Source organism: Neoarius graeffei, chromosome 20, assembly GCF_027579695.1.
Source record: "Neoarius graeffei isolate fNeoGra1 chromosome 20, fNeoGra1.pri, whole genome shotgun sequence".
Lineage (NCBI taxonomy): Eukaryota > Metazoa > Chordata > Actinopteri > Siluriformes > Ariidae > Neoarius > Neoarius graeffei.
In genome coordinates, this window is record NC_083588.1 from 38294103 (window position 1) to 38315690 (window position 21588).

A 21588-nucleotide genomic window follows, 5' to 3' on the forward strand; every position below is an offset into this window, starting at 1 on the left:
GGCGGATTTGAACATATTTTGGGCAGTATCTGGCAACACTGGTGTCTTCATCCACGTTGTTTTCCCGGCGCTTGGTGATGCCATGACAACCGGGAAAAGGAAGTACGTTTTCACGCATGCGCATATTTCATTTCCGCATTATTACTATCGTATAGCACGGTCGCAAAAACTGCCGTGTGAATGCAAGTGGGGCTGCACCGGTGCTAACACGCTTCTCTCTAGTAAGCAGGTTTGTGACGTGTGAACGCTCCACAAAATTTACACCGGTGTAAGATATATCGCAACAAAATACATCAGTGCAGCATCGATGCAAATATGTGCCGTGTGAACACCCCTTCTGTAATAACACAATGTTAGTAGAAAGGGCTCCTAAGTAAATTAAAGGCTTTTTAAAAAAAGCTTGTTTTTCCTAACATTGGTGGTATCTTTTCACAGGACTCTGTCCAATTGGGTGTATGAATTTGATAAATGGGCTCCATCTGTGGTCAAAGTCTCCTATAAGGTGATTGATTGATTCTTTTCCAAAATAGAGAGCCTTGTCTCCCCCCTCCCCCTCCATGTGGTTCAGTGACTCACTCTTTCTTCTGGCGTTCTCAGGGCTCTCCTGCTGCTCGCCGGTCCTTTGTTCCCATTCTACGCAGTGGCAAGTTCAATGTGCTTCTTACTACCTATGAGTACATCATCAAAGATAAACAAGTGCTGGCCAAGGTAAATCAGTCATACCCAGTGCATGTGTGTACCATTTTGTTTCGTCCTTTCTGATATGTGGTAGATAATAGAAAGCCCTCTCTCTCTCTCTCTCTCTCTTCAGATCCGCTGGAAGTACATGATTGTAGATGAGGGTCACCGTATGAAGAATCATCACTGTAAGCTGACTCAGGTTCTAAACACACACTACCTGGCGCCCAGGCGCCTGCTACTCACAGGCACACCTCTGCAGAACAAACTGCCCGAGCTGTGGGCCCTGCTTAATTTCCTGCTGCCCACAATCTTCAAAAGCTGCAGCACCTTTGAGCAGTGGTTCAATGCACCCTTTGCCATGACTGGTGAAAAGGTAACATGCAGTGCACATCTGAAGTATGGTTACGACTTAAGTGTTGGTGAATGTTGGTTCAGGCTTTACCATATATGGTTTTACAACTGTAATTTGATTCAAAGAAGCAGAATGTTTGGTTGTTAATCAGTTATTACTTGGTCATTAATCATTCCCGGGCTCCCATTCTACAGGTTGACCTCAATGAAGAGGAGACCATTCTGATCATTCGGCGTCTGCACAAAGTGCTCCGCCCCTTCCTGCTAAGGAGGCTCAAGAAAGAAGTAGAAGCCCAGCTGCCTGAGAAGGTGTGTGCGCGCGCATTTTCCCACTGCATATTCACCCAAAACCGACCCAAATAGGAACCAAAAGCACTTGCTTTTTGTGGTTTTGGGGCTTGAAAGATGCATAAAATGGTCAGAATTGATGACATTTAAAGCAACTACATTACAAAATGCAATGGCATGGCCCATGGTTAGTCCAATATGGAGGGGAAGAAATGCTTGCATTCCCAGTTTTTATCAGCCTAAAAAAAAAATCCACCTTTTTACTGTCGCATTACAACTAGCACCAAAGTGACACGCGTAGACTATTCACTATGTTCTATATTTGTATACATATCAAGTAGGGCTGTAACAATACACCCAACTCACGATTCGATTCGTATCGCGATTTTTGACCCACGATTCGATACGCCCACGATTTTTTTTTTTAAATGTTTTTTTAAAGTAGTAAATTTGACTTATTAACATTTACTTACTTACATTAACTATTTAATAAATAATTCAGACCACTGCATAGAATGAGTAATATGTATGCAAAAATGAACAAATGTATATCCAAAGATTGTTTTATTTCTCAAAATAATACTGTTGAGCCGGAAGCTCTGTTTTTTTCGGTTCTGAAAAAGTCATTTTTCCAAATTGTGTAAATCCGTTAAGATTTTTTTTGGGGGGGTGGCTCTCTCACTGTCTCACTCTCATAGGGCCAATGATTTTCTGTGATCGTGGAAAACAGATGGAAATTACAGAGTTTTTATGGTGAAACATTGCTCGCGTGTCAATGTAACTGCCGCAGAAGGCTTCCGCCCAAGCAGACATGCCTTCAGTGTTGCCAGATATTGCTAACGTTTTCCACCCCAAAATGTGTTCAAAACCAGCCAAAAAGCACCTAAACCCGCCCAATCTGGCAACACTGCATGCCTTTCCGGTCAAGTGATTGTGATTGGCTTGTGGCACACCTAGCCAGCCAATGAGCTGCTTGTTTACAGATTCGCTCCCCGCGTCACAACCAGAATGGCGACCGCTTAAAAGAAATGAATGCTCTGCCAGTGGTGAGTGTGGATGTTGCGTGACTCGCAGAAGATTGTCGCAGGTCGGCGAAAAAAGACTTACTAATAGATATAAAAAAATAAAAGTAATTTAAGTAAGTTTAAAATATAATTTAAATAAAAAGTAAAGTATTCATAAATTGAAGTTTGGAAGCGCCTCTGTTTTTGGGCTGAGGAGAAGTTTGAAAGGGTGTACCGCGATTCTGCCTTCTTGTATCGCGATACGGATCGTGGCTCTGCGTATCGCGATTTCGATTTCGATACGCATATCGTTACAGCCCTAATATCAAGGTTTGGCTTTTTCATTAAATCTGAAATTATTGGTCTGAATGTTAAGCAGTAAACACATGACCTTTTTAATTGTGGTATTGCATTTTTTTGTGTCTCTCTCTCACACATGTCAATCTTTGGTCAATCAAACCTGTATAACCAACCTCCAAAATCCGTATTTCCCTTATAAAATCCATATAAGATGCAAATTAAAATAATTTACCTAAAATTTGAATGATAATTAACAATGATATATCCCAGTTACTTTTTATTCAATATTAATAACAATAAACCTTCAGAATGAATACAAAGCTCCAATGTTTGACAAAAACACAAAGTGTTATCAGCGTAGTTACGAAGGAAATACTTCGTTGTTTGGAGACAGGTTTCACCGAGCGGCTATTATGCGCGAGACTTCATATTAGCCACAAAGTCAGGAAAATCTGTTTGTAAAATTACGTTATAATGACCAAATACAATGAAAAGTATTTTTCCAGTCTCACCTGTGAAAGGTAATCCCATGTGATATCGTTTGGACGGTAAACCTGTTGGTACAGTTAAACGCAGCACATGAATGAGGCATCTTTATTCTCGGCTACTCTCTAGACGCTATACCAGAGACGGGTGAAGAATCTCCACTTTGCCACATCCAATATGGCGGCGAGGATGACGTATGATTCTACGCAGAAGGCGGCGTCTATGTTTATATGTCTATGACTTCACGGTTGGCGGGATTCTCGCAATGCGGTGTGCGCATGATCAAAAGTGGAATGAAGTCTCGCTACCACAAGATAACGCGCGATTTCATAAGACTCTTTACTGGCTAGCTGTGATGTACAGTACGTTTGTAAATGTTATGCGCTCTTTTATCATCATGGGAATTGATTATAGCTCTAAATAAATATTGAAGTTTTTTTTTAAAGAATCTGTATAACTTTATTTATACGCCCGTATACTACGTTTATTGAATCAAATCCGTATAAAATACAGACATTCCGTATAGGTTGACATGTATGGTGTCTGAAATGGAGCAGTACCTTGTGCATTCAAAGAAATGTCCCCCAATCAGTCACATCTAATCAGTCCTGCCTAATACGACACTGTATGACTGGAGCAGGAGTTTGGTTTGCGTTGCCGGCAGTAAGTCGGACTCGTTCCCGGTGCATGTGGGACTCTGCCAGGGCTGCCCTTTGTCACCGGTTCTGTTCATAACTTTTATGGACAGAATTTCTAAGCATAGCCAAGGGGCAGAGGGTGTCCGGTCTGTTGGCATCAGGATCACATCTCTGCTTTTCGCGGATGATGTGGTCCTGTTGGCTTCATCAATCTGTGACTTACAGCATGCACTGGGACGGTATGCAGCTGGGATGAGGATCGGCACCTTCAAGTCCGTGGCCATGGCGCTCAGCCGGAAACGGGTGGAGTGCCTACTTTGGGTCGGGGGGGGGAGTTGCTACCTAAAGCGGAGGAGTTTAAAGTGCCATTCCACCATTGGATGTATTCTTTGGCATAAAATACAATATATTTTATGACAACATGACTAGACAGAGAAATCTTTTAGCTTCAAAATGATATATCAAACATAATTTTTTGACAACGACAAGTATATTAATTTTGCGACCAAAGTCACCTACCCTTTTAATTTCCGCGCGGTAGTGAAACGTGATGTCATCGGCAGGTTCCCCTTGTGTACCACGTGTCGGTCTATTTTTAGACCAGGAAACCCCCAAAGTGAGAGAGTCATTTCTCCTCGTATATGGGGGCCCAAAAAAATTGCGAAAAATTGAGTTAATCTTTCAGTTAATAGATTTATTGGTATTAGCTAGATTTATTGGTATTATTTTTATCGCGTTCTATCTGCCATTGCTGATAATATGTCACACGTCACGTGGTACACAAGAAGGGGAACCTGCCGATGACATCACGCGCGGAAATTAAAAGGGTAGGTGACTTTGGTCGCAAAATTAATATACTTGTCGTCAAAAAATTATGTTTGATATATCATTTTGAAGCTAAAAGATTTCTCTGTCTAGTCATGTTGTCATAAAATATATTGTATTTTATGCCAAAGAATACATCCAATGGTGGAATGGCACTTTAAGTATCTCGGGGTTTTGTTCGTGAGTGAGGGTAAGGGGGAGCGGGATTGGGGCAGCATCAGCAGCGATGCAGACGCTAAACCGGTCTGTTGTGGTAGAGAGAGCTGAGCCAAAAGGCAAAGCTCTCAATTTATTGGTCCATCTACGTTCCCACTCTCACCGATGGCCACGAGCTGTGGGTAGTGACTGAAAGAATGAGATCGCGGATACAAGCGGTAGAAATGAGTTTTCTCTGCAGGGTGGCTGGGCTCTCCCTTAGAGACAGGGTGAGAGGCTTGGTCATTCAGGAGAGACTCCGAGTAGAACCGCTGCTCCTCTACATCGAAAGGAGTCAGTTGAGGTGGTTCGGGCACCTTGTTAGAATGCCCCCGGATGCCTCCCAAGGGAGGTTCTCTGGGCATGGCCCACTAGGAGGAGACCCCGGGGCAGACCCAGGACACGCTGGAGAGATTACATCTCTCAGCTGGCCTGGGAACGCCTCGGTATTCCTCCGAAAGAGCTGGTGGAGGTGACCGGGTAGAGGGAAGTCTGGGCTGCTCTGCTTAGGCTGCTACCCCCACGATCCGGATAAGCGGCAGAAAATGGATGGGTGGATGGATCTTGTAGACATTGTTTACCCTGGCCAAGTGACTTATTCTCCGTTGTGTGTGTGTACACGTGTGGAATTGCAGCCGGTTAATAACCGTTCTATTGTTGATTTCCCCCGTGTAGGTTGAGTATGTGATCAAGTGTGACATGTCAGCACTGCAGAGAGTACTGTACAGACACATGCAAGCTAAGGGTGTCCTGCTTACTGATGGCTCTGAGAAAGACAAAAAGGTAATGATAAAGCTCCCCACCTACTTGTTCTACAGACTAAATAAATGGGTGTGTATGTGAGGGTGAATCAGTAATGTCTGTGTTATGTTTTACAGGGTAAAGGTGGAACTAAGACACTGATGAACACAATCATGCAGCTGCGGAAGATCTGTAACCACCCATACATGTTTCAGCAAATTGAGGTATGCTCAGAAAAACCCGAAGCCACTAGTGTGTTCCACCATATAATCCAGCTTTTTGTGCTGCGTAATGATGAGTTGAGAGTTATAGAAAGGAAGCTAAACAACCACCACCGCGAATGTGTCCCCTTCTGTATTTAAATATTTTCGACGTTTCTTGTAGTGTCTCATTTTGTACCTGTATACAGCCAGCCTCAAAATCCTTACGACAGTATGTAGCAGTACATTATAGTTATGTAAAGTTGAATATGCTTGTTGATGTCATGTTTTCGGTTTTTAGGAGTCCTTCTCTGAGCACCTGGGCTTTACCGGAGGCATCGTTCAAGGGTAAGCGCAGAGATGCCTACTAGTACGGAGTGGCCGTATTTTGTACGGGAAAGTTACGTAAATACGATGTTACGGCAAACAGTGTTATTCTGTACGGAATTATTATAAAGTCTTAAAAAATTCCAGTGAGTTGTTTTTAAATGTCCAAGCGACTTTTTCAGTCCATGCGCGATTCACGGCTAGGCTATTTATTTTTACGACAACCGCACATGCTGTGTGTGACATGCGCAGATTCCGCACATGCTGTGTGTGACATGCGCAGATTCCGCACATGCTGTGTGTGACATGCGCAGATTCCGCACATTTGCTCGCGCTATTTTCGATACGGTAGAATGGCCGTGCATTACACCCAGTCAAAAGGGCAATGGATACGCGCACTGCAAACTGTGTAGAACTGACATTAACATCACTCATGGTGGTCGCGATGACTGCACGCGGCATGTCAACTCCAAAAAAAAAAAAAACATATGGCGTATACCGAAATGGCGAGTCAGGCGGAAAGTAAATCTGGGGGTATCCAGCAGTTTTTTACGAAATCTGTGGATGAAAAGACACGGAACGTGACCCGTGCTGAAGCGGTGATGGTTGACCTGTGCTTGGAGTTGAACTTGCCGATTAGTGCCATGAAATGCGAGTTAAACTTATTCAGTTTCTTTTTACATGTCTGATTTTTATTCACTGAAATATCAAACACTGGCTGGACTTCTTTAATTCAAAGTCTTTTCAGTGTTGCAAGTGCAAATGTACATGTAGTATGATCAAAAACAGAATTTTATGATTAGTGCTGTTGGGATTGTGGCAAAAAATTGATCATTCCACTGTTTTAAATACAATTATAAATGTCATTTTATTCAATGTCTCTTCTGAAGCATTATGCTGAAGTATTTATATATTGGGGCATTAAGATAACAATGTCGGACTCTCTTTGGCATCTCATCTCATTATCTGTAGCCGCTTTATCCTTCTACAGGGTCGCAGGCAAGCTGGAGCCTATCCCAGCTGACTACGGGCGAAAGGCGGGGTACACCCTGGACAAGTCGCCAGGTCATCACAGGGCTGACACACACACACAGACAACCATTCACACTCACATTCACACCTACGGTCAATTTAGAGTCACCAGTTAACCTAACCTGCATGTCTTTGGACTGTGGGGGAAACCGGAGCACCCGGAGGAAACCCACGGGGACACGGGGAGAACATGCAAACTCCACACAGAAAGGCCCTCGCCGGCCCCGGGGGCTCGAACCCAGGACCTTCTTGCTGTGAGGCGACAGCGCTAACCACTACACCACTGTGCCGCCCCTCTCTTTGGCATGAAATAAGAATTTTTTTTTTATTAGAATCCGTTAACAGGTAGAACATTTTGCCAGGCAATATAATATAATACTTTTGAGGAGTTGCATTCAATACCAATGATTGATAGTCAACCGTAATGCCTGCAAACAGGGAACACTATTGTATTTATAAAAATGTGATATATTGTATGCTCTAGAAATTTGTTGAGTGGAAATTCAGTTGAGATGGCTGCTTGCGTTTTGTTTATTCAATTCACACAAAACAGTTCTTTTTAATAATTTAAATGTTAACCATATTGGTATATACACCTCTTTATAATGGAAATGCGCATAAATTAATGTTACTGAAAGTCATTCCAAAATACTGAAAAATGTTTTCAAGAATACTGAAATTCAAAATTTGGGGTAGGCATCTCTGTAAGCGCTCTTCTGAGCAGACAAAGTACGCTTTTCATGTTCTTCCTTCTGCCATTGCATTGACTTCCTTTGTGTGTTTTGCATCGCCACCTCTCCAGGCCAGACTTGTATCGAGCCTCTGGAAAGTTCGAGCTTCTGGATCGCATTCTTCCCAAGCTGCGTGCAACCAACCACAAAGTTCTGCTCTTCTGTCAGATGACTTCACTCATGACCATCATGGAGGACTATTTTGCCTACCGTAATTTTAAATACTTGCGTCTGGATGGTGAGTTCATCTTTCTCTTTATTGTCTTGGACTGTACATGTGGATAAACTGATGTTTAGCCTGTAATAATTTACCCTTTTTAAATCTATCTAGGAACCACTAAGGCTGAGGACCGTGGCATGCTGCTTAAGAACTTTAATGACCCTGCCTATCAATACTTTGTGTTCCTGCTGAGTACCAGAGCTGGTGGCTTGGGGCTCAACCTGCAATCTGCTGACACGGTTATCATTTTTGATAGTGACTGGAATCCTCATCAGGTACGAGGAGCCAGGAGAGAGAATCATGGTTTCCACTTTTATTCAACAAAAGCCTCTTTATGTCCTGGTTATATCCTGTATACATCTTTCCCCCAGTTCACAGCACCACTCAACCCCATTTTCTTTTTGTTCCCGCTCATTTTCTGCAGGACTTGCAAGCTCAGGATCGTGCTCATCGCATCGGGCAGCAGAACGAGGTGCGCGTTCTGCGTCTCTGCACCGTCAACAGTGTGGAAGAGAAGATCCTGGCCGCTGCCAAGTACAAATTAAACGTGGACCAGAAGGTGATCCAGGCCGGTATGTTCGACCAGAAGTCCTCCAGCCATGAGCGCAGAGCCTTCTTACAGGCCATCCTGGAGCATGAGGAACAGGATGAGGTAGAGCCTCTGTACTGATTTTCTACTTTCTGAAGCAGCAGTTATGTGAGCCTGTGACTCCTTTTCCAGAACATAATCTATGCAAAAAAAAAAAAAAAAAATCCATGCTTAAATAAGAGACTATTGTGGTACTTCCCTGAATCCAAATTAAAGTATGAATGTTAAATCTCTTGATTTGCTGATTTGATTTCTCTCGTCTTATTGCAGGAGGAGGATGAGGTACCTGATGATGAGACTGTCAATCAAATGATTGCTAGGAGCGAGGAGGAGTTTGATCACTTTATGGTAAGTAGTGCAACTTATTAATGCTGAGATCTGAGAATACAGACTGCACTCATTTTATATTATATAGTACCAGTCAAAAGTTTGGAAACGCCCTCTAATTCAGTGGTTTTTCATTATTTTAAAATTTTCTGAATTGTAGATTAATACTAAAGTCATCTAGCCTAGTAAACTAGACCCACCCGCCTAGCGGCCAAAAATATTTTTGCCTAGCGAATGGGTCTAGCCTCGCACCATATAAACAAAAACACCCCGGGCATCAAATCGTGCCCGCCAATCGCAACGCAAGGTTTTTGTTTGGATTCTTTGGGCGGGCTTTTGCAGGAGTGACTACAAAGCTGCGCGACGCTGGAGAAAGCACAGCAGGAAAGATGGCTATGGCTAGTGAACAGCGCGCGTTTGACTCCGCTTTGGAATCAGTTTTAGAAGAATTAGACTTGGAGTTTTCGTTGAAACATGAGCAGGAAGAGGCTCTCCGCTCATTCCTTTTCAAGAAGGACGTTGTCGCTGTTTTGCCGACCGGCTATGGCAAAAGTCTGATCTACCAGCTGGCTCCGCTCGTAGCCAAAAGGATGGGGCTAGTTTGTGCAGTACGAAGAATTAATAAACAGCTTTGAAACATTACTTTTTGATTTTCCCGTTATTTTAAATTTAAGGGAAATTATTTCACCAAACACCACTAAATAAAAACTCTCAAAAATAGTTTAAGCAAACCCTTGAAAAAAATGAGTGTATGTTAAGTATGTAGTACAGACTCCAAACTTGTGGTCATTATCTCCAAACTTCTTAATATCTAGAACCTGTTAATTAATTAATACGCATTTTGAAAAATTATTTATTTCAAGGGCTCCCCCACTGCTTTCTGTCGCTCTGACTACGTCACAGTCACTGTTGCGCTGATTGGTCAGAGCGTTGGCCTATACGCACAGAGACAGTTTGAAAGACAGCGTTTTGTTCCTCCTACACCCTTCAGAAATGTCTACGGATCGAGGCCAGACTAAATATTCACATTTAGTCTGGCTTGCCAGGCTAAAAGTCATCGACATTATGAAGAAATATATATGGAATTATTTGGTAAACAAAAAAGTGTTAATCAAACCAGAATATGTTTTATATTTTAGATTCTTCAAAGTAGGCACCTTTTTGCTTAGATGACAGCTTTGCACATCTTGGCGTTTTCTCAGTCAGCTTTACGAGGTAGTCACCTGGACTGGCTTTCAGTTTACAGCTGTGCCTTGTCAAGAGTTAATTTCTTGACCTCTTAATGTGTTTGAGACCATCAGTTGTGTTGTGAAGAGGTAGAGTTGGTATACAGTGAATGGCCCTATTTGAGTGCTGTTCTAATCCATGTTATGCCAAGAACTACTCAACTAAGTAAAGAAAAATGACAGTCCATCATTACTTTAAGAAATGAAGGTCAGTCAGTCCGAAAAATTTCAAGAACTTTGAAAGTATCCCCAGGTGCAGTCACAAAGACCATCAAACGTTCTGATGAAACTGGCTCTCATCAGGACCGCCCCAGGAAAGGAAGACCTAGGGTTACCTCTGTTGCACAGAATAAGTTCATCAGAGTTACCAGCCTCAGAAACTGCAAGTTAACAGCACTCCAGATAAGAGCCCACCTAAATGCTTCACAGAGTTCAAGTAGCACACACATCTCAACATCAACTGTTCAGAGAAGACTGCGTGAATCTGGACTTCATGGTCGAATTGCTGCAAAGAGGCCACTTCTAAGGAAGAACAACAAGAGGAAGAGAATAGCTTGGGCCAAGGAACACAAGGAATGGACATTAGACCAGTGGAAATCTGTCCTTTGGTCTGACGAGTCCAAATTTGAGATTTTTGGTTCCAATCGCCATGTCTTTGTAAGATGCAGAAAAGGTGAACGGATGGTTCCTACATGTGTGGTTCCCACAGTGAAGTATGGAGGAGGAAGTATGATGGTATGGGGGTGCTTTGCTGGTGACACTGTTGGCGATTTATTCAAAATCGAAGGCACACTTAACCAGCATGGCTACCACAGCAGTCTGCAGCGACATGCCATCCCATCTGGTTTGCGCTTAGTGGGCCCATCATTTGTCTTTCAACAGGACAGTGACCCAAAACACATCTCTAGGCTATGTAAGGGCTATTTGACCAAGAAGGAGGGTGATGGAGTGCTTCGTCAGATGGCGTGGCCTCCACAATCACCTGATCTAAACCCAATTGAGAGGGTTTGGGATGAGTTGGACCGCAGAGTGAAGGCAAAGCAGCCAGCGAGTGCTCAGCACCTCTGGGAACTCCTTCAAGACTGTTGGAAAACCATTTCGAGTGATTACCTCATGAAGCTGATTGAGAGAATGTCAAGAGTGTGCAAAGCTGTAATCAAAGCAAAAGGTGCCTACTTTGAAGAATCTAAACTCTAAAACATATTTTGGTTTGATTAACATTTTAAAGTTTACTAAATGATTCCTTATGTGTTGCTGCATAGTGTGGATGACTTCAGTATTCATTTACAATGTAGGGAAAAAAAAATAAAAACATCAAATTTGAAGGGGTTTCCAAACTTTTGGCTGGTGCTGTGTGCGCGCGCGCGTAGGTAGGTAGGTAGGGTGGGACGGTGGTGTAGTGGTTAGCGCTGTCGCCTCACAGCAAGAAGGTCCGGGTTCGAGCCCCGTGGCCGGCGAGGGCCTTTCTGTGCGGAGTTTGCATGTTCTCCCCGTGTCCGCGTGGGTTTCCTCCGGGTGCTCCGGTTTCCCCCACAGTCCAAAGACATGCAGGTTAGGTTAACTGGTGACTCTAAATTGACTGTAGGTGTGAATGGGTGTCTGTGTCAGCCCTGTGATGACCTGGCGACTTGTCCAGGGTGTACCCCGCCTTTCACCCGTAGTCAGCTGGGATAGGATCCAGCTTGCCTGCGACCCTGTAGAACAGGATAAAGCGGCTAGAGATAATGATTGTACAGAGATGATGGCCTCGGCGCTTTTCATGATACGCCACAGCGCATCGAACGAATGAAGAAGGAAATATGTAAAGTATTTACCAACAACGGCCTGAAAATAACAATAGATGCAAACAAAAAAGTGGTTAATTTCCTGGATGTGACTCTAGATCTTAATAAGCAATCATATGAGCCCTATGCTAAACCTAATAACGTTCCATTGTATGTACATAAGGAAAGCAAACCCCCATCACCATCACCAAGAACATTCCAGTTGGGGTAAACAAACGCCTTAACGAAATATCCTCGTCCACCGAATGCTTCAATAGAGCGGCGCTACAATACCAGCATGCCCTTGACAGCAGCGGCTATGGTACCGCCTATGCTTTAATGCGACCAAAGACTCCGCGCCAGATGAAATCGTGGCCGGAAGATAATGTGGTTTAACCCCCCCACAACAAACAGGTTAAAACAAACGTGGGGAGAAAATTCCTCGCAACAATCAAGGATTGCTTTAGACGTGGGCATCCCCTGACTAGGATTTTCAACAAGAACACCCTTAAGTTGAGTTATTCCTGTATGCCAATTTTGGCCGCCAAAATCAGCGCACATAATAAAATACTGACGGAAACATCGGAGCCGCCCATGATGTGTAACTGCCGCAATAAGGCGACCTGCCCCTTCAACGGCGCGTGCCTTACAAAGAACGTTATTTACCAAGCCACCGTTGAGAGTGAGCGCGGTAAGGAAACCTATATCGGGCTTACGGGGGATACATTCAAGTCGCGTTACAATAACCACACTGCGTCATTCCGTCACGAGGGCAAGCGTCACACGACGGAGATGAGTAAACATATATGGACTCTAAAGGAATCCGGAGAAAATTATATACTGACATGGGACATTATAGCACGCGCTCCGGCATATAGCAATAGCACTAAGGCCCACTTTACACGGGGACGGTCTGAAAGAAAAACGCAAAAGTCCGTTTTCGTTCTCACTTTTTTCCGCGTCTACACGACCGTTTTCAAGGAGGAAATCTGCGTCTATACGGTGACGCATAAATGTGTGGAATTCAATTGGATGTGCATGCCAGGCGGCTAGGTGGTGCTGTGAAAGACCTCCGCTATGTCTGCACGCATGCGCAACGTCTTGTCTGATCTGCGCCGCGAAAACTTTGACTACTCTGGCTATGGTAAGTAAGTAAAAAAGTAAGAGCATGCTATACCCGCCTCTGTTCATTAACGGTATATGTGCAGATTCGGTATAGATGTTCGAAGGACTCCTGGACGTTTATTAAAGCTGCCAGAGCAGCTTGAAGGTCCGTTGGATCGATGTAATCAGACATGCTCTTACTTTTTTACTTACTTTCTTACTTCCCGGGCTGGCATGTACAGTATATGACACATGTATGACGTAAACGCGTACCCGACGTGAGCAGATCCAAGCAGAGTTTCGCGTATTGGGTAGTTTAGACGGATATGCAACGGGGGCTGTTTTTAACTTATCCACTCTGGAAGGCGTTTTCAATTTTTTTCCGTTTTTCAGCCTCGGAAACGCCGTCCCCGTGTAGACGAAAGGCACTTCCGATAAAATATTTAGTCGTTTTTACCCGACGGTGTCCTCGTGTAAACGGGCCCTAAGCACTGTAATTTGTGCCTCGCAGAAAAATATTACATTGTATGCAAACCACACCTAGGCACGCTAAACAAGCGCAATGAACTAGCCAGCGCATGCCGGCACGCTAGTAGGTTTATTTTAGCAAACATCTTTTGAGTATAAAAGTAGCCGTGTACTGATATTCTTGCTGCACCTGATGAGAGAGCAAGTCGCTCTTGAAACAGGCTTGTCGTGTGCAATAAAATCATGCGTACAAATTGAAGTATTTTCTCTCTCTTTTAATTTTCTGTCACTGTAATTCTCTTTGTCATTCTGTCTTTCACCAAGTCTATTTTTCAATGCCCATCTCCATGTTGGTTTCCTGCTGCCCTTTAGCGCATGGATCTAGACCGGCGCCGTGAAGAGGCCCGGAACCCCAAGCGCAAGCCTCGTCTGATGGAGGAAGATGAGCTCCCCACCTGGATTATGAAGGATGATGCAGAAGTGGAAAGACTCACCTGTGAGGAAGAAGAGGAGAAGATGTTTGGCCGTGGATCACGGCAGAGAAAAGAGGTGGACTACAGTGACTCGCTTACTGAGAAACAGTGGCTCAAGGTGAGACAAAAGGACCGAAACCTGTTTGGGGTCTTGTCTTTTGGCAAGCATGTATTTATCCGTAATTGATTATTTATTCTTCCATTGATTCTTTGATATTTTTAGCTATATGGCTTTTCTAATACATTGTTTTTTACATTTGCAAGTAGGGATATTCATAATTCACCGTTTAACCGATTTAATACTGTCAATTAAACGGTTAGTTTAAAAAAAGAAAAATATTTGTAGTGTGAGAGAATCCCCCTCATTGCAAACAAATCATTTCGACTGGTAGAGAGCCAACTGGACGTTTCCCCAAGGCTGGCTAGGCATTATCTTTGCATGCCAGTGACATCTGAGCAGGTATTCTCCACCGCGGGTCTCACAGTAAACAGACACCACACAAGACTAACCCCACAGCATGTCCACATGTTTTTTTTCAACATATATTTATTGCACATTTTTGATTTGCAAACGGTGAACAACATAGAACAAGAAGGCGCATACAAGAAAACAACAATAATACTAATAATAATGATGAAAATAAAATTAATAAATAAATAAAACACTATACACACACACACCCAGATACATACACATGTATATAAAAGTCTAAATGTGTATACTAAATCAAGATAAAATAAAAAGATAGATAAATCTTCAGTTCAGCTCATCATTCCAGCCATCTACTTCAATATCATTTTTCTCAAGGAAATTACAGAAAACCTTCCAGATTTTCCAAAACTTGTCAAGCTTATTTTTGAGGTGTAGCTTATCTTTTCTAAAGCCAGGTAGAAAGACATCCCTGTTAACCATTGTGAAGTAGTACAAGGTTTATCCCTTTTCCATGAACAGGTTATACATCTTTTAGCTTCCAGAAAGCAAATATTGAGTAAGGATTTTTCATTTTTGGAGGATACAAAGTTGTCCGGGTAGATATTCAGTAAACATAACTTTGGTTTGAGAGGTACTTCTTTTCCAATGATTGGACTGGTCAGGTCCAACACTTTTTCCAAAAAGAGAGTATCAGAGGGCATTCCCACATGCAATGGAATAAAGAACCTTTTTGTTGCTTACATTTGATGCAGGTCTCTGGGATATTGGGGTTAAAACGGTGCAGCTTACTTGGGGTTATATACTGTCTGCTTAGCCATTTGTATTGTAGTAATTTAGAGTTTGTATTCACAGTTTGAGTTTGAGCTGTTAAACAAGCTCTGGCCCATTCTTCCTCTGTTAGATTTTCTTGCAAATCGGACCTCCATGATTGTAATATGCTTTGTGACGACTCTTTGGACTTGCTTACAAACAAATTATAAAGAAAGGAAACCTGCCCCTTGGAGTCTGAAAATCTCATCGAAAAGTCTTCAAGAGCAGACGGTCGGGGAAGTTTCAAACTATTGGCCAGTAAAACTGCCTGGCCAGTATGAAATTTCTCAATTGAAGATATTTAAAGAAGTGTTTTGAGGGTATTCCATACAAGGCCTCAAGTTCTTCGAAATGCATGAAAGTATGATTGTCTTTAAAGAGGTCAGCTATTTTAGCTACACCTCGACATGCCCAGGTTTTAAACCCGCTGTCTGCTCTTCCAGGCTGAAATTCATCATTACCAAAGATAGGAGAAAACTGTGACAACTTGGAAGTCTCTCCCAAGTAAACCAAAGCATTGTGCCAAATTATTACTGTATTTTTGAGGAAGGGGTTTTTGGTCTGTTTGTTTTTGTTGGCTGTGTGTGTGTGTGTGTGTGTGTGTGTGTGTGTGTGTATATATATATATATATATATATATATATATATATATATATATATATAAATTCAAAGGAATATTAATTGAGTGAGATTCTATTGAAACCCAAGCTGGAGGATGGTCCTTCACAAAATAAAATATTCCTGCTCTGATTTGAGCTGCCCAATAATACCACAAGATTTGGTAGCTGTAATCCACATCTATCGTATGGTAGATATAACAATCTGAGCCTGGGACGCCTGTTGTTCCAAATGAAGGAGGAGAAGAGCTTTTCAAGTGACCGGAAAAAAGAAAGTGGGGGAGCAAGTGGAATAGATTGGAAAAGATACAAATACTTTGGTAAAATTGACATTTTCAAGACATTGATACGCCCGATCATAGACATAGGTAATCTTGTCCACCTGTTTATGAGCTCTGTAACTCTATCTGTTATGGGATTGTAGTTCATTGGGACAATTTTGTCAATGGTAGGAGTAATCTTCACACCCAAGTACACAAAGCCTTCCAATGAAACCAGAAAAGGAGTATGAATTGGAGAGTTGAGTCTCTCATTTTCATTCATAAATAATATTACTGATTTGGTGTTATTTATTTTGTAGTCTGCAAAGACACCAAAAGTGTTTGTGAGAGAAAGTAAAGTAGGTAGTCTGTTTCAAGTTAGAACAAAACAGAATTACATCATCCGCATATAAAGCTATGCGATGTTCAATATCTCCTATCTTTATTCCATTCAGGTTGGTGTTTTTTCGAATTGCCATAGCAAGGGTGAATAACAGGGGTGAAAGGGGGCAACCCTGTCTTGTCCCCCGGTGCAGTTCAAAAGGTGTTGAAAATGACCCATTTGTTAAAACTACAGCCTGTGGAGCAGCATAAAGAAGTCGAATCCAACCAAGAAATTTCCCCCCTATACCAAACCTTTGCAGAGTCTCAAATAAATACAGCCACTCCACCCTGTCAAAGGCCTTCTCGGCATCCAACCACAGAGTGGCAGTGTCCGTACAGCCAGATTTATTAAACGCTATATTATGTACTCTATGGATATTGTGAAAGCCCTGCCTTCCCTGCACAAAGCCATTCTGGTCAGAGTGAACTATTTCTGGCAAACTCAGTTCAAGTCGTCTAGCCAATACTTTACAAAGAATTTTGAGATCAATTAAGCAGTGAAATTGGTCTGTAAGATCCACAGAGTGGGTGTCTTCCCCGGCTTCAACAACAAAGTAATTACTGCTGTATTGAGAGAAGGAGGAAGGGATCCGCTATCCAAAGATTCCCGATACATCTCGAGCAGAGGTGGTATTAGTTTAGTTCTAAAGGTTTTATATATCTCGATGAGGATCCCGTCCGGCCCAGGGGCTCCCCCCCCCCCCCCCCATGCTACCTATAGCCGCAGACAATTCTTCAGCCTCTAGGTCAAGCTCTAGAGTAGAGCCCTGCACTCCCGCGGGAGTCCCGCGGGACCCGACGCAAAGCAGTGCGGCGCGGGACAAATTTTGAAAGCTCATTGCGGGAGGGGGAGTGCACAATGCGGGCGGGAGAGGTGATAAGCTGCAGTCCCGCTAACTAAAAACGTGTTTAAAATAAAATTTATAAATGTATTAATTTATGTCTATCATATATAATTTGTGCTGGATATTTTATTTGGCATTAATAAAAACATTTTAAGATGCCTAAATTTGCGGATGTGGTCTAATCTCGCGTACGTATCCGATTCCTTTCCGCTGTTCCGTGTTTGAGATCTCTGATCATGGCAGAAGAGCAGAGCTCCTCTAGTGAAACTCTCAGTGCTTCAGAAGTAAGTGCTGCTTTAAAAAGAGGTACATTTACCGTTAAAAAGTCAAGAGTATTAGTCCTAAGTATTAAAAAGTATTTAAAAAAGTATTAAAAAGTATTAACTAGTATTAAAAAGGACTGTGTATCGCACAGATTGTTCAATTTAAAGCGAGAAATAGACAGTGTATAATCTGAGGAGCTGGTTGTGGTTGCGCAGCACTTCATATGAGAGGAGAATGAAATCGCGGTTGGAATCATAACGCCACAGACTCGGAAGTGGGAGTGCGAGTGCGCAAAGCGAGAGCTGTCAATCAAAGCGAGAGCTGTCAATCATGAGCGCATGCAGCGCTCAACTTGGAATGTGTCAGCAGAATGTCAGAGTCTAAACAATAAACTTACAATAAATGAAGGATCGGTCAGTGGAGAGCTCAGCTAAGCTCAGCATGTTTAATTCCCCAAGCCAATGACAAGAACTTTCGTGAGAAATAATGCGAACGTCTGCATCATGCGGGATTTGCGGGCGGGAGCGGGACAGAATATGGCAGGCGTGGGCAGGAGCGGGACTGAAAATCATAATTTTTTGCGGGAGCGGGACTGCACAATGCGGGCGGGAGCGGGACTGAAAATTCTGTCATTCCCGAAACATCTGTCGCTTCTGCTTTAGATGATTTCTGAGTTTTTGCAGCTTGTTTCGGAGGCATTTGGGCTGGTTGTTCTTGATTCCGCACAAATTGTGACTAGGGCTGGGTTCAAAAGATCGATTCACGATCCGATATCGATTCACGTTCAAAAAATACGAGATCGATTCAAAAATGTGTGGATCGATCTCTTCCAGGTGGCTATAGGCACTATTTTCTCGACCGCGCAGGGACCGCTATAAAAAGCGGGTGCCGGCAAACGAAACCAAAACTTAAGAACGCGAGATGGCTGAAGTAGAGGTCTGTGCGGGACAGAATTTTCAGTCCCGCCCGCGCCCGCATTGTGCAGTCCTGCTCCCACAAAGAATTATGATTTTCAGTCCCGTTCCCGCCCGCGCCTGCCATATTTTGTCCCGCTCCCACCCGCAAATCCCGCATGATGCAGACGTTCGCGTTATTTCTCACGAAAGTTCTTGTCATTGGCTTGGGGAATTAAACATGCTGAGCTTAGCTGAGCTCTCCACTGACCGATCCTTCATTTATTGTAACTTTATTGTTTAGACTCTGACATTCTGCTGACACATTCCAAGTTGAGCGCTGCATGCGCTCATGATTGACAGCTCTCGCTTTGATTGACAGCTCTCGCTTTGCGCACTCGCACTCCCACTTCCGAGTCTGTGGCGTTATGATTCCAACCGCGATTTCATTCTCCTCTCATATGAAGTGCTGCGCAACCACAACCAGCTCCTCAGATTATACACTATTTCTCGCTTTAAATTGAACAATCTGTGCGATACATAGTCCTTTTTAATACTAGTTAATACTTTTTAATACTTTTTTTTAATACTTAGGACTAATACTCTTGACTTTTTAACGGTAAATGTACCTCTTTTTAAAGCAGCACTTACTTCTGAAGCACTGAGAGTTTCACTAGAGGAGCTCTGCTCTTCTGCCATGATCAGAGATCTCAAACACGGAAGAGCGGAAAGGAATCGGAAACGTACGCAAGATTAGACCACATCCGCAAATTTAGGCATCTTAAAATGTTTTTATTAATGCCAAATAAAATATCCAGCACAAATTATATATAATAGACATAAATTAATAAATTTTATTTTAAACACGTTTTTAGTTAGCATTGTGCACTCCTCCTCCCGCCCGCGCCCGCAATGAGCTTTCAAAATTTGTCCCGCGCCACACTGCTTTGTGTCGGGTCCCGCGGGACTCCCGTGGGAGTGCAGGGCTCTAGGCTGAAGCTGCACAGCTAAAATTACCGCCTGGCCTGAAAGCTGATGTATGGCATTACTTTGGATTCAAACGTTACGAGGACAGAGACGAAGTCGACAGAACAAAGGCAGTGTGCAAACTGTGCCACATGGAGGTAAAATATAGTGGCAATACAACCAATCTCCGCAACCATTTATCCAGGCACCACGCCGACACAGTTTCAGCTAAACCTGCGGTGAATCAAACTGCACTGGAGAAGGCATTTGGTGTTAAATTACATGCACAAACACACATGGGGCTGTTCCTGTCAATGGAGCACTTGCATGTGACGTCACAGCCGATCCAGATTGTGACGGACGCCATCGTGTCGGTCAAACGCCATATTCCGCCTTCTACTTCTGGTTCTACTTCTGCTTTTACTTCTACCTTTTCTTCTGGAAAACCCTATTATATACAATTCTACTACAACGGCTGCGGCTACAAGCTCTCCCTACCTGTGCATGTTTTTTTATGTTTTTTGTGTGTATTTTTGCGTGTTGTTTGTCTGTACCGGACTTCAATATCCACTACAACCGTATGGACTTACTGGACATTGGTTTCCAGCAGAAAATGACGGTTTGTAGCGATTTCCATCGCATGCACAACATTCCAGGCGAGAAAAAAAAAAACATTCCGGACGAGACAGCGAGACCAGCGGGGTCTCCGTGGATTGTTATTGGAAGCAAAGCGAAGGAGGCGGCGCCGGGAGCCGAAACAAAAGCGAGGCTACAGGCAGAGCCGGCCTGTTGACTAAGCTCAGAAAACAGCCACTCAAACCTCCACTGCCAAGCCTCTACCTCTCCAACGCCAGATCCATGTAAACAAGACGGATGATTTGGAATTACCTTATTCTATTCTATAATCGGCTGGTCAGTGCTATACTCAATACTTAAGTGACTTACCCATCCAATGAGGATTATTTTCTTGTTTACAAGATGCCACATCTGAGTCGCTGACAAATCCTGAATTTCTGTGAAGATAACTGTCCAGAGATTTATAAGCACGCAGTGCTTCACCACTGAACAGCGAGGGAAAGTTGATGAGGTAATCATACACGTCCGGGTATTCCGCTGGCAGTTCAAAATCCGGTCGTGAAAACTCCGTCCGGTAAGCCATAAGGGTCACAAATCTGTAGATCGTTTATTTTAGACATGTATCTAGTTATCTGTTCATTAGAAAAATGAGCCGTGTAGTCCGTCGGTTGAAATTGATCCATTCTGTACACGAGTGCAGCAGTATTCAGCGGTGTTTTTGACCGACAAGATGGGGGTTGTGTACTTTCCGGTCACGTGACTGCAAGATCTCTATAGGGAGAGGTTTTACTTTAAAGTGACAATCCAGCAATATCTAAGTAAATCGATATCGGATCGTGACCTTATGAATCAGAATCGAATCGATCCAGGAAATCTGGATCGATTCCCAGCCCTAGTTGTGACTACTCACAGGTCTTATACTGGCTGTTTGGTTAGTTTATTCTCTGAATTTCCACGGGAGCTCCTACATACGTGCGCTCAGCACAGCACCATAACCCGGAAGTCGCATGTCCACATGTTGCTATTTCTGAATAAAAACAAGTAAACAACTTTTCCGTTTTGTTAAAACGTTGGCTGCTGATCAAGAATTAAATTACGTATACCCGACAGTGGAGCTGTTTTCTGTGACTGCACTCTCTGTGCTTATGCATTAGAAAGTGTGCCCACTTGCTGTTCATTTTAATAGGCCCGAGTTTTACAATATTTTCGTACCTGGGAGACGTAGGCCACCGGACCTGCTGGTTAAGTGCACTCGGCGCTGGAAGATTAAATGTTGTGGGGTTTTTTTTTTTTTTTTTTGGTTAATCTGTTTTATTCCTTGCAAAGTCTGGCAACATCTTGCTAATTATTTATGTAAGTTATGAATTATTTGCACTGTGGGGAAATAAGGCACTTGTAATTTCTAAAGCATTTTTGTCACAGAGGCTGTAGCCATTATGTCATCGTGTTGTAAGGATGAGTGTAACAATCGTTCACTGCACATACGCATACAGGTGTTCCTATTAAAATGGCCAGTGAGTGTATACAATTCGGTTCACCATTCGAAATAAATGAACTAGTCTAAAGAAGTC

The 21588-nt window shown here is 43.0% G+C and overlaps 1 protein-coding gene across 4 annotated transcripts in view; it reads left to right on the forward strand.

Annotated features, from left to right (window-relative positions):
* smarca4a (SWI/SNF related, matrix associated, actin dependent regulator of chromatin, subfamily a, member 4a) overlaps nucleotides 1–21588 on the forward strand; it is a 67916-nt gene that overhangs the window by 40253 nt on the left and 6075 nt on the right. For all 4 annotated transcript variants that reach the window (XM_060901658.1, XM_060901660.1, XM_060901661.1 and 1 more), the window contains 12 exons: nucleotides 436–502; nucleotides 598–708; nucleotides 812–1054; nucleotides 1228–1341; nucleotides 5444–5551; nucleotides 5647–5733; nucleotides 6011–6057; nucleotides 7871–8037; nucleotides 8131–8294; nucleotides 8444–8671; nucleotides 8879–8956; nucleotides 13869–14087. In XM_060901658.1, coding sequence (XP_060757641.1) covers nucleotides 436–502; nucleotides 598–708; nucleotides 812–1054; nucleotides 1228–1341; nucleotides 5444–5551; nucleotides 5647–5733; nucleotides 6011–6057; nucleotides 7871–8037; nucleotides 8131–8294; nucleotides 8444–8671; nucleotides 8879–8956; nucleotides 13869–14087 — 1633 coding nt within the window. The remainder of the gene's footprint in view (nucleotides 1–435; nucleotides 503–597; nucleotides 709–811; nucleotides 1055–1227; nucleotides 1342–5443; nucleotides 5552–5646; nucleotides 5734–6010; nucleotides 6058–7870; nucleotides 8038–8130; nucleotides 8295–8443; nucleotides 8672–8878; nucleotides 8957–13868; nucleotides 14088–21588) is intronic.